Source organism: Rhinolophus sinicus, linkage group LG03, assembly GCF_036562045.2.
Source record: "Rhinolophus sinicus isolate RSC01 linkage group LG03, ASM3656204v1, whole genome shotgun sequence".
Classification (NCBI taxonomy): domain Eukaryota; kingdom Metazoa; phylum Chordata; class Mammalia; order Chiroptera; family Rhinolophidae; genus Rhinolophus; species Rhinolophus sinicus.
In genome coordinates, this window is record NC_133753.1 from 85,127,851 (window position 1) to 85,140,384 (window position 12,534).

The 12,534-nt window shown below is 34.6% G+C and overlaps 1 protein-coding gene across 1 annotated transcript in view; it reads right to left on the reverse strand.

Annotated features, from left to right (window-relative positions):
- Nucleotides 1-307: 307 nt before the first annotated feature.
- Nucleotides 308-12,534, reverse strand: part of SEC23A (SEC23 homolog A, COPII coat complex component) — a 47,512-nt gene continuing 35,285 nt past the window's right edge. Inside the window, exons 16-20 of the mRNA XM_019713638.2 lie at nt 11,196-11,357; nt 9,192-9,278; nt 8,236-8,391; nt 6,484-6,549; nt 308-1,714 (exon numbers count right to left, since the gene is read on the reverse strand). Of these exons, the coding sequence (XP_019569197.1) occupies nt 1,625-1,714; nt 6,484-6,549; nt 8,236-8,391; nt 9,192-9,278; nt 11,196-11,357 (561 nt within the window). The 3' untranslated portion in view covers nt 308-1,624. The remainder of the gene's footprint in view (nt 1,715-6,483; nt 6,550-8,235; nt 8,392-9,191; nt 9,279-11,195; nt 11,358-12,534) is intronic.

A 12,534-nucleotide genomic window follows, 5' to 3' on the forward strand; every position in this document is an offset into this window, starting at 1 on the left:
AACATGTAGCATCATCAAAACGTTAACTACAAAACACAATTCCTTATGGCAAAAATTAGTAACTATTTTGGGGGTGAGGGGGGTGGGTGATAAAAAATGTTCTAAAATTGTGCTGAATATTCTAAAACCCAATGAACTATATACTTTAAATGGGTAAGTAGTATAGTAGTATAGTATGTGAATTATATCTCAATAAAGCTGTTATTTTAACAAATGAATGACTTTTTAATCCACTGATAGCAGATTTACATGCTTTAATTTTACATTAGACTTCTCAGACTTTGCTAGGTATCAAAACAAGGAGGAAAACAGAGAAAAAGTATAGTTTATTGGTACTTATGCCTAGCACAATTCAATTCAAATAAAATGGAACAGAGCAATTTATTTAATCTAATTGAGTATAACATATAAACAATTTTTTAAGTTTCTGTCTGTTTTACCATCATATGATTGTGTTCATGCAAGTTCAATCATCAAAACTGTCCTAAGCTTACATCATAGCACCACCTTTTATTTGATGTAAATTTTATTGTTAAATATATCTGGCTTTAGCAATGTAAACATTTGCTACAAGTAAACTTTAAAAGGTGAAAGTAAATGGTATTAATGAATAAATCAAAACAGAATTCAGCATCACCACATGATATAATTCAACAACACATTATATAATACTGTTTCAATAAGAACCACAACTTAATAAAGTTCACAAAATGGAAGCAGAAACAAAAAGTAATGTGTAAACTCCCAAAATAGTGTTAAAATACTGAAGTATATAGTGTAAAATGTATCTCAGAAAAACAAGGGGAAAAACAAAACCATGCTGTGAAAACCAAATTTGGTTTACTAGTTACATTAGTCATTTTATACTGCCAAGGCTTTTTAAAACGCATTCTCACAAAATGGTTTGTTTTCTATCTGCCTTTTTAAAAAATTATCACACTTAATCACATAAGTTGGGTACTTTTGGGAATTTCACATTTATTGTCAGTTGTGGGATTGTCACACAAAAAAACTTATCTCTAAGCTGTTTTTCCAAGTGACCAAAAACATTAAATTACCTCATGAAAATTACCATATATAAAGTCAAATAATTCCTAAACAAATCATCATAAAAATAAATCTGCCTTAACAGAATAAGTACAGAAAAAGTGTAAATATAAGTGCTGAAAATCACAGAAAAAGAACAGGCAAAATGTTCACAGTTATCATTACTATTGATGATTTTGTTTACTTTCTAACTGAAATTAAGAAACAAGTTTTCGAAAGTCAGCATGGACATACAGTGCCACTTGGATTTGTCTACAATATACAAATGGTTATGTCCCTGTAGTATATGGCACTCTATTTTTACTCTTTTAACATAATTAAGTTATAAAGACCTCAAATTTCCAAAACCAGTTATAATAAATACTGTGGCTAGCAAAACAATTTTGTTCTTAATGCTCTTACATCGCAGCTTAATCTACAAACGTGAACATTTTTCCATGTTGTTTCAAACCACACTAGTACAAAGAGAGTCTAGAGAGATATCTCTGTTGGTTTCCACAGATGAACTGAAAAAGGGAAAAAATGGAAACTGAAATACTACTTCATCTTCTTCAACGCCCTTAACATGTTTAGCACTTCAAGCTGCACTGGACACAGCAAGTTTCTTCAAATGATCCATGAACACTTGCAAACTAACATCATCCGTGAGAATAGGTGCTCCAGACTCCTAGAAAAACAAAGATATTTGCTATGATTAAAACATAGTGTGATACTTTCAAATCTATCAGCAATGTATAAGCAAATGTTTAACAACCAAGGAAAGTTTATGCTATGAGATGAGATGACTCAGGATGGATGGAGGCCAGTCACCAGAAACATCAAACATGTGATGAGGGTTGGTGCTTTAAGACAGCCTCACCTGCAGGGACGGGAAAGGAGGAGCTGGAGATCGAGTTCAAACAGGCACAAAGGATTCAATCAATCATGCCTACAGAAAGGCGCCACCCAAAAAATCTCTGGATAACAAAGTTCAGTGGAGTTTCCCGGTTGACGAATACAGAAGGTGCCAAAATCATAATACTCAATATACACCGATACCAAAAGATGAATGCAAGTCATGTGTATACATTTGTTTGGCACCCCCAGTACATCGATGTGCCGAGAAGGTGACACACCCTGATTCCATGGGGAAAGGGCACAGAAGCTGTGTACCTGGGACCCTCTCAGACCTCACTCTGTCTCTTCATTTAGCTGGTCCTAATTTGTAACCTTTATAATAAAACTGTGATCATAAATAAGGTGTTTCCTAGGTTCTATGAGTTGTTCTAGCGAATTACTGAACGTGAGAGAAGGGCATGTGAACCTCCTACACACACACGGATTTGTAGCCAGTTGGCTGAAGTGTGAGTACCTGGGATCCTACCTGCAGTGGACATCTAAAGTTGTGCAGGCCCTCTTGCTGTGGACCGTGTCCTTTAACTTGTGAGGTCTGAACTAACTCCAAGTGGTCAGCACCATATCTGTACTGCAATTTACCTATTGGTGTTAGAGTAGGTCCATACTCAACCTTCTCTTTAAAGTAGCGTTAATTTTCTTGAAGGTATTGGTGCTTTCATCAGTACTAAGGAGTAAGTCTCCTTCTTGCACCCTGTGTACTAAAATTCCAACTGCACATTTTTAACAGAAATGCCAGCAGGAAGGAAGCAAACACATCATTTTTTAAATAAACTATGCTTATAAGTTATCAAGTCATTTTAATTGATCTCTGCAGGTTCTATAGAATTAACAAGATTTACTGAAAATTCCTAACTTCTATTTTAATGAAAACAGTGTTGATAGAAGGACTCTGGTAATCCAACCCATTAATAATGAAATTTTATTATAGCAAGAGATATATTTTATATCAGGATTTTTAGATTGTTCACCTGATATTGAAGTTATTTATTATTAATTGACAAGTATGTAAAGTCTAAAACAGAAATTAAGTAATTTTCAGAGGAGATCAGCAAGTTAGTGGCAAATGTGAGATGAGAATTTATTAGCTCCTGTGGTTCTAGAATGGCATAGCCAGACATGCCATATCACTCCTGAAAAAAGGAAATTCAGTTTTATTATGTGTTTTTATATGTTAATTCATAAGACCTTGCAAACCTTACTAATGAAGGGAGGCAACAGCACTAGGATAGAGAGCTTCTTTGAGTTTGGAGCCAGACTGCCTGGGCTCAAATCCTGGCTCTGCCACTTACTGCCTGTGTGACTTTGAGGAAGCTACTTAACCTCTCTGTCTCAGCTTCCTCATCTGTAAAATAAAGACAATAACAGGACCTATTTCACATGGTGGTTGGAATGATTAAGTGAGTTAAACTGTGTAAAGCAAATAGAACAATACCTGGCACACAGAGTAGCCATACAACATGTTTTAGCTGTTATTATTACCTCTTTTGAAAACTCTATTATTTTATAACACTGAAATACATTTCCTTAGTCTACATTTATAGTTAACACAGAGAAGCAAAGGTCTCAAGAATGTGACAACCTAATAATAACCTGGTAGCTCTTACTTTTTTCTTCCTATAATTATACCTGATATTTTTCATTTGTACATATTTTCCACCTCAATTCACTCAACCCCAGATCTACTTTTCTAGTCAAGCCAAAAAATTCACATATGGATTTTCTAATTTATGTAGTAGAAGATCTTATTTGAAATTATAAGTACTAATGCTCAATTCAATCTTATCAAAAATTTGCATTGAGTTGATCTCAATCTTTTTTTTTTTTTTCAATTTTTCAAATGCACTCTTTTTCTCTTTGAAATGCCGTGTTTCCCCGAAGATAAGACTGGGTCTTATATTAATTTTTGCTCCATTAGGGCAAAGGTATGTCCATTAGGGCAAATTTTCAAGATATGTCTTATTTTTTTCTTGTACAACAATCTACATTTATTCAAATACAGTCATGTCATCTTCTCCTGGAACATCGTCATAACATACTAAATGCGTCCGTCTGGCTGAGATTTTAACCGGGGCTTATTTTCAGGGTAGGTCTTATTTTCGGGGAAACACGGTCTATCTAAGGTTAGGCAGATAGGTCCAACCTGTATGTGATCTAGTACAGGAGGTACCACCTGCCTCCTTCCCAATACTTTACTCCCGATACGTTGTGCTGGTGATCACACTGTCTCCTTCTGAGGACCTTAAACATCTCCAAGGCGTTCTTTTGTGTGCCTCCATTAGCTCCTTACATTTAGTCTACAAGTTCTGTACCCTAACCCTAATAATAATCATCCTTCTATCCTACTATTCAAACTCAGAATATTTCTGCAAAAGAATCATTTATACTTATAACTTCCATTTCTTTACCACCTACTAATTCTTCGCAATCAATTTTCTACTCAAATACCACGTTAAAAACCACTTACCACACAGGCCACAAAGGACCCCCTAGTCATCAAATCCATCTACCTTTTTTCAGTCTTCACCTTCCTATTGAAATAATTCTACTTATTGAAATAATAACCATTCAAGTATCTGCAGCAGCTTGGTGTTTGTTACCCCCATCTTCTTCCTTCTACAAAGCCTTCCCTCACCTGTTACAACATGGTATTCTTTTCGTTTTCCCTCCACCTCTCTGATTATTTATAAAATATTCCTACCACTCATACTTCAAGGTTTTATCTCATGCCTCTTTTGCCTCTCTCTCCTTGAACAAACATGCACTGTGATGACTTTAAGTATCACCTTTCTACAGTCAACTTTCCCCTCCTTTCCCTGATCACCAAACACAAATTTGCAACAGCTGGCTCAATATGGACATCTAGATGGTATCTCAAACTCAGTGTGTCTCAAGTCAAACATTTCCTCTCCATTCTCCCACTTCTGGCACCTGTTCTCCTAGTTACCTAGTTATCGTTACTGTTGATGATTTTGTTTACATTCTAACTGAAATTAAGAAACAAGTTTTCAAAAGTAACACATCCCCAAATTACTTTGTTCTCCCTCAACTATTTCTTTTTTTAAAAGTTCAAACCTACAGACAAGTTAAAAGTACAATAAACAGCACATAGTCTATACCTAAATTCACTGATTAACATTTTGCCACATTTGCTTTATGTTTCTGTATATTTTCCTTTTCTTTTTCTTCTTCTTGAATCATTTCTGTAAGTTGAAGACATCATGACATTTTACCCTCATACACTTTAGGATATATCTCCTAAGATCAAGGACAATCTCCTACATAACCACAACGCCATTATCACACTCAAGAAATGTGGTAATATTGTACTAGTATCTGACATATACTCCACTCAAATTTCACAAATCATCCCAATTATAGTTCTCTCCCCCTCAAATCCAGAGCCCAATCAGAATTCAGATTTTGTGTACAGCTGTCTTGCCCTGGAATAACTTTTATTTTCCTGCAGCTTCTAATCAAGTCCCATTGTTGTCTACTATAGAAACATCTCCCAAATCGATTCCTTTTCACTACCTTGCATTCATTTCTTCTAACTTGGATTACTTCAACAGATATAGCTTTAATCTATAGACTGCTCCCAATTAATCTTACCACTCAACTATATTATCGAAGACTCAAATTCACTCTTCTGTCCAAAAACATCTAATAACGTCCTATCATTTAACCAATAAAGACTCCTCAGTCCTCCACCGGGTATTCAAAATCCTCCACCACATGGTCAGATGACACATTTCCAGCTTGTCTTCTACTGTTCATCCCTACATGTACTCTACTTCAGCCATACCACCCTCTACCTAGAATTTCCTTTCTCATGTAATTTCCAACTATTGGCTACAAATAATAATCATTCTAAAAGGAAATGTCCCTTTTTCTGAGCTGTTTTCCGATCACACACCCTCTCCTGCTGCCACCATGTGACTTCCTCCTCTCTTCCTCTTCTAACCTCTGTAATACTTTATGTCTTTCTAAAAGCACATATCCCATTTTGCCTTGTATTTTAATTCCTTAGGTATGTATGTTTATCTTTAATAATAGTCGACAAGCTCTTCAAAAGCAGCAATGATTGCTGTGTACCCTAAAGTACCAATATCGATAAATGTTGATATATTGTACCAAGAGGTAAAGCATCTACCCAATTAAAATATATTAATAATGATTTTCCAGGCCTCCATCCTCTCCTACTCAACTACAGTCCCTACCTCTCCTGGCTGACTATGGCCTTTTGAGGTTCATGGCCTAGCATCAAGTTTAAATCATCACTTCTACCTTATACATTTTATTGCTTTTTTCTCAAGGGTGTGGTACTAAATTTGAAATATAAAAGAGTTCTATCTATTTCATATGATCACTTTTTTTCCTACTGTGCCACCAAATACTAATTCTATTTTCTACTCCTACTTTTTCATTATTTTTCCAGGAGAAAGTGTTACCAAATACATAGGAAAAAATGTAGCTCTCAGTGAAATAATAAACTATAAATACACAAAGAAATAACTTCCAAGATCTGCTATTTACACTTACCTGTCCCCAGGCATACATGTTATTATGAGTCTGTGAAGGGTTGACTTTTGAAAGCAGAAAACGGGCCTTAAAAGCAAAGAAATAACATTATCCATCAAAAATAGACTTAGTCGATATAAGTTAAACAAATACATTATGCCATCTAAAATCAATTTTATTTAATATGTTGTGGTTAAAATTAATCTCAGTGAAATGTAACTTTTTAAAAAATGAACTAAATTTTGAAATATGTAGGCCACTATATGTTACAAATAAATAATAAATGCACCCTCTTCTCTCCAAATCATACATTTATATTAATCACAAATAATAAATTGTTGAATCTAAAACTAAGCATATAAAAATTATGTGTGCCACAATTATGACAAAGCTAGTGTGAAATTTACTAAACATTTGGTCTGAAACATCATCAGAGGTTTGAAGTTCCAAAAAATGATAAAAATAAAAACCATGAAAATCTATATATTCTGTTTCTTTAAACAATGACTCTCAAACTTTTTTAAACTATAGGCTATATACTATGAGACAACCTACACAACATTTTACCCGTCTATCTACTATGCCTTATCATAATTTAAAAAAAAAAAAAAACAGAATAAAAGAGGAAAACAGCACTGCACATGGTGAGACATCAATGAGAGAAACAGCCATAAATTATTATTTCATATTGGAAGAACACAGGCACTCTTATCGTCTGAAATTTAGTACCATACAAAATCTTTTTCTACTCTATATAAGTTACACAGTTTAACACAAGACAACTGGCTCTAGAGTCAGAACATGTGGATTCAAATCCCACTTCCTCCATTTACTGTGTTTCTTGGGCCACAAGTAACCTAAGTCTCAGTCTTATTATCTGTATAATGGAGATAATAGGACTATTATGACGATCGAGTGAGATAAGGTACGTAAAGTGCTATCGGCTTGGCAAATTCTCAATACATGGTAGCTATTATAAATATAATAAAACCCTAATAATAATTGCTATCATTTCTGAAGAACAGTTACTGATATTTACTACCTACTCTGTAATATTGTGCTAGGCACAAGGAACACAGCAAAAAACAAAGCATGACCCACCTTAAAAGAGAAGTAAAATAAACTTCTAACAACTTATAATCAGTTTAACACAACTCAAAGAAGAATTACAAGGAAGAACTAAAAAGAGTTTTAAGAATGTTAAGGGGTCCAACCTAGACTTTGGAAAGGCCCAAAAGGGTCGTGTGTACATGTGGATAAGTACCTTATTTAATCCTCATAATTCTACAAACCACAAAGCCTTTTATAATGACATAGTACTTTCCTCTTACATGACATTTTCTACAAAACTGGAATGACAGAATGAGGAAAACAGGAAATATTACATGATCACAAACTTCATATGCATAGACTTAATCAGGAAATAACGGCTTTAAGAAAAGTACACTACGTTATTTCCCGAGCTGTCCATGTCTCCTTGCTCAGCTGAAGTTAGCGTTCCATGATGATACTCTCCTGGTTATGAGAGCTGGGCTGGAGGCAGAAAATGAGAGAAACTGCCAGCTTCAGGCAACTAGTCAATAATCTCATCGCTCCGCTCTCAAAGCTAAGGCAGAAAGCAAGCATACCTTCTGCTGGATCCATCATCTCCTGCCTATCCCCTTCCTCTTTCATTTACCTGGTGAAGCAGTCTATTCAAATTAAAGTCAGAAAGCAGGTAGGAACATCTCACTGCAAAAGCAGTAACAAATACACACAACTAACAGTACTTACCTGGCTGCCCCCATGTTCGGTGTCGATGTATCTTGGCATTGGAAACCGGGAGTGAAGAATCTCCTGGGCATCATCCACTGGGGCTTGCAGAAGGTGGCGGAAGTTTTCATATTCTGGCATGTCTTGGTATCCTGACTTGCGCCACTGGGCTATGGTCTAATTTTAAAACAATTAAAGGAACTATTATTTTTAATTTGTTACCCATCTAAAAATTCTAAAAGAAGATATTTTTCAAAGGAAGAAATTTTTGGAAAAATAAGAAAATTATAGAATATCATTTCATTTATCTCAATTTTTAAAGTTAAGAATACTAATTTCTGTATTCTTGAGTAAATAGATGCAAAATTAGTATATTTCTTCTCCTTTAAAAATAAAAAATAATTACACCAGAAAAGTTAAAAATCCTATACTTATCAAATTAATGTTGGCTAAAAGCTATTTACCTAAGCTTATGATAAATGAGGGGAATTTTTGTTACTGAAGATCTCCCAGAGACTTCTAAATTAATGACCTACTATTATGAAATGTTTACCAATGAAGTCACATTCTGACAAGATATATCAACACAAAAATTTTAATAATAATAGCAATAATATTACAAAGATAATATACTTTTAGAAGAGCATCTGAATCAATTATTTTATTAAGGTAAATGTCTCCAAAAACCATTTAATTAAATCACCCAAAAATTTAAGCATGGCTTAGTTTTAAGTTAAGTGAATCAGTCAACATATGCTCTATACCGTTTTATATCTCTGTATTTAATAGAGAATAGGCGTCTGCATTTCTGATTTCTCCTTTAAGCACATTAACAAGCTATTTGAAGACACAAACATTATCAAAAAACAAATGGAAGAAGCAAAAAACCTAGCGGTAAATAAAACACCAGCCACAGAGTGAAGGGAAAACATTTGACTGCACCTCCATGCACAGCTTTAAATGCTAGGCCATCTTACCTCACCATGATAAATCAAAATCTGGAAGAACGTGTCCATGAGAAGAATGCGATCTGCAAGAATGCTGCTGCTATCAAGGAGAACCGGCTAACGTGAAGGAGAAAATGAGAAAGGAGGAAGAAGAAAAAATAAATTACTCAAAGACACAAAAGATCATTCCAGGATCTATTCATTTAAATTTTTTAAGTTTTAAATTTATAACATATTACTTAAAACCTCTTGCTAATAGGAATTCCCATGGCATATTCTAAGTTAATTTTCTGAGAAGTCTCTAAACTGAGGCAACAATTGAAAAATAGAGTCATGAGAAAATCGAGGCTTACAGTGAGTACTGAGAGAGGAAAGGTGGGGTACAGCAAATGTGGGGCAGACGGAAAAATTGGAACTATGAAATGAAAGGGAGTGGCCTGAACTAGTGACATCAATTTGGGTATCATGTGCATGAAAATGGTAGTCAAAGCTGGGGGATTAGACCATATCACTCAGAGAGAGGGAAGACAGAGAAAAGGCCAGAGATAGAGCCCTGGAGTGTGACAACACTTAGAGGTCTGAAAGGGAGAAGCCAGCAAAAGGAGACTGAGAAGAACGAGGTAGTGAGTAGGAGGAAAACCAGCAGGAACTGTAGGTGTCAGTGAAGTCTGGAGCAAAGGATTGTAAGGCGAGTACTCACTAGGAAAATACCATTGAGAGTTCTGGCAAGAAGTACAACACTGGTAGCCTTGATAAGAGCTGTTTCAGTATGATGATAGGGGCAAGAGTCTGACTTGCACAGGCTAAGAAAATATGAGGTGAGAAAGTGCAGACAACAAGTAACTTCTGAGTTTAGCTGTGACCAGGACCAGAGAAATGGGGTGTCAATTAGAAAAAATGTGAGGTTGAGGGTTTCTTTTTGTTTATTTTAACATGGTGCTGTTAACGCTTCTATATTAATAAGAATGATCCAGAGAGAAAAATTATAATGCAAGAAAGAAAGACGGTAACTCCAAAAGCAAAGCCTTAAGAAAATGAAGCTAATGGGATTCATGGAATAAATGGAAAGGTTGGATTTTGACAGGAGAGGCACTAGGGATGGTGGGATTCCAATTTTCTTCTAAACACCATTCTACATTTTCCAAATGTCTACAATTTACATATATTACTCTGAGATTTTTTTACAGTTATTTCTTAAACTTTCTTTCCTGATTCAAATAATTAAGAGACAGCTAGATCAACATATTAAAAATACATTTTTCCTATAAAAGTCGAAACCATGAAGTAAGTTACTAAAACAATTATAGTAACAAAATAAAACATTTTACCTTCAATTATTTACAAAATAGTAAAGGCATCATGAGGGATCATTAATTAAGATATTATAAATATTCTCTTTATACTGACTTTTCCAAAAGTATTAATTTCAAATACACTTTTTTTAAAATATACTTTTAAGTAGTAAAACAGATAATTTTGACTACAGAACGAAAAAAAAACAGCAGTTTATTTGATAATAGGTCAAAAAATAAGTGGGACAGTTTGGTAAGGAGGCTAAATGAATACTTTATCCTTTTTCTAAGTATACAGCTTTATGATCAACTGTATCTTATATTCAAAAAAGACTCGAGGAAAATGAGATTATATTAAAGCAAGAGGCTTTGTTCGGACACTAAACTCTAGAATAAGCTACAAATTCTAGAATTATCATCACCTCCAGACACTGTTAAAGACATAAGAATCCTAAGTCCTACAGGAATTGAACAACCAAACAATTGGAAAAAATGACCTTAAAAGTCTCTTCCACTTTATTATTTCATTATTTTGTTAATGGTTTCCTAATATAGCCTAGCATAGTGTCTAGCACACAATAAGCACTCCTATGTATTTTGAAGTGAATATGTGAGTAACTTAAGATAATTATTAGTGAATTAAATTCTTATATTTAGTAACTATTTCAAGACAAAGTTGTTTCCACTTTTTAATGGCACAAATCACAGTAACAAAGCCAATTTTTTTTAAAGTCCCTCTTACCTCTGGTGGTCCACTAAAAGAATACGCATACAGAATAGGCTGAATCATGATTAGAGACTGGGTCAGATCTTGACGCATAAAATGGTGACGATAGTATGAACTCTCATCAGGACTATTGTTAAAAATTTGCAAGAAAGGAGATCTTCTTAAATGAAACATAAACTGTAAGATAAAACGTGAGATAGCTTTTACTGATTTTCATATTACAATAGTTTACTATTATAGACAGCATTTGATTATAACTACTAAACCCACAGTGAAACCAGTTATAATAACATTCTCAATTGTATTCCTCAGAATCTTACTCGTGATATTTCAGTTACTTGAAAATATAATTCAACAATAAAAAAAGTAAAGCAAAAGAGGTGACTCAAAAGAAAAACAAGAATAAACAAAAACCTCTAGCTGAGTTCTAAGTTATTCAGAGGCTGACGCCAGTTGGTACATCATCAGCATTCTTTTTGTTCCTCATGTCTCTGGCCACGTCTCCAGGTTTTTTTATTACTACTCATTACCACCACCAAAAAACTAAGAGAACATAAAAATAGATTAGCAGATTTTCTTTTTGTATAGCTCCCAAAAATTGCACTGGAAAGGGCCTGCACTGGTTTATTTTAAAAGGACTCACATATACTCAATTTGTTATCTCTAAGTATCCTGCTTCCCTAAAAATAAGACCTAGCCGGACAATCAGCTCTAATGCGTCCTTTGGAGCAAAAATTAATGTAAGATCTGGTATTTATTATATTATATATTATATTATATCATATCACATCACAGCGTATCATATATTATATTATACCCGGTCTTATATTATAGTAAAATAAGACTGGGTCTTGTATTAATTTTTGTTCCAAGACACATTGGAGCTGATTGTCCGGCTAGGTTTTATTTTCTGGGAAGCATGGTAACATTTTCTACACTTTGTTTCATTTATTCTTTCTCCTTTCACTTTCGCCTCTTCCACATGAAAGAGATCAGAAAGGGGGAGAGTCAGGCCTGAATGAAGGAGAGCTACACTGTCCTGATACAACACTGAGACCCTGATACAATCAATAGGATCAGCTCCGAAGTACTCCCATTTGTCTTTGCCGTTATTTCTCTCACCTCCCTCAGTCCTCTGGTCTCAAGTACCTACATGTTGCTCCCTGGCCTGGGACTCACTCCACAGATCTCTCCCAAAACATGAAATTCTCATTCCTTTTCTTTTTGTAATGATCCATAGTACCTTGACAGGCTCTCTCATCCCTTTACCACTTCAAGCCATTCCTGTTTATTCACAGGAATGTGTAATTGGTAAATTTGGGGTTAAATATTTGAGATGAAGATCTCCCTTGAA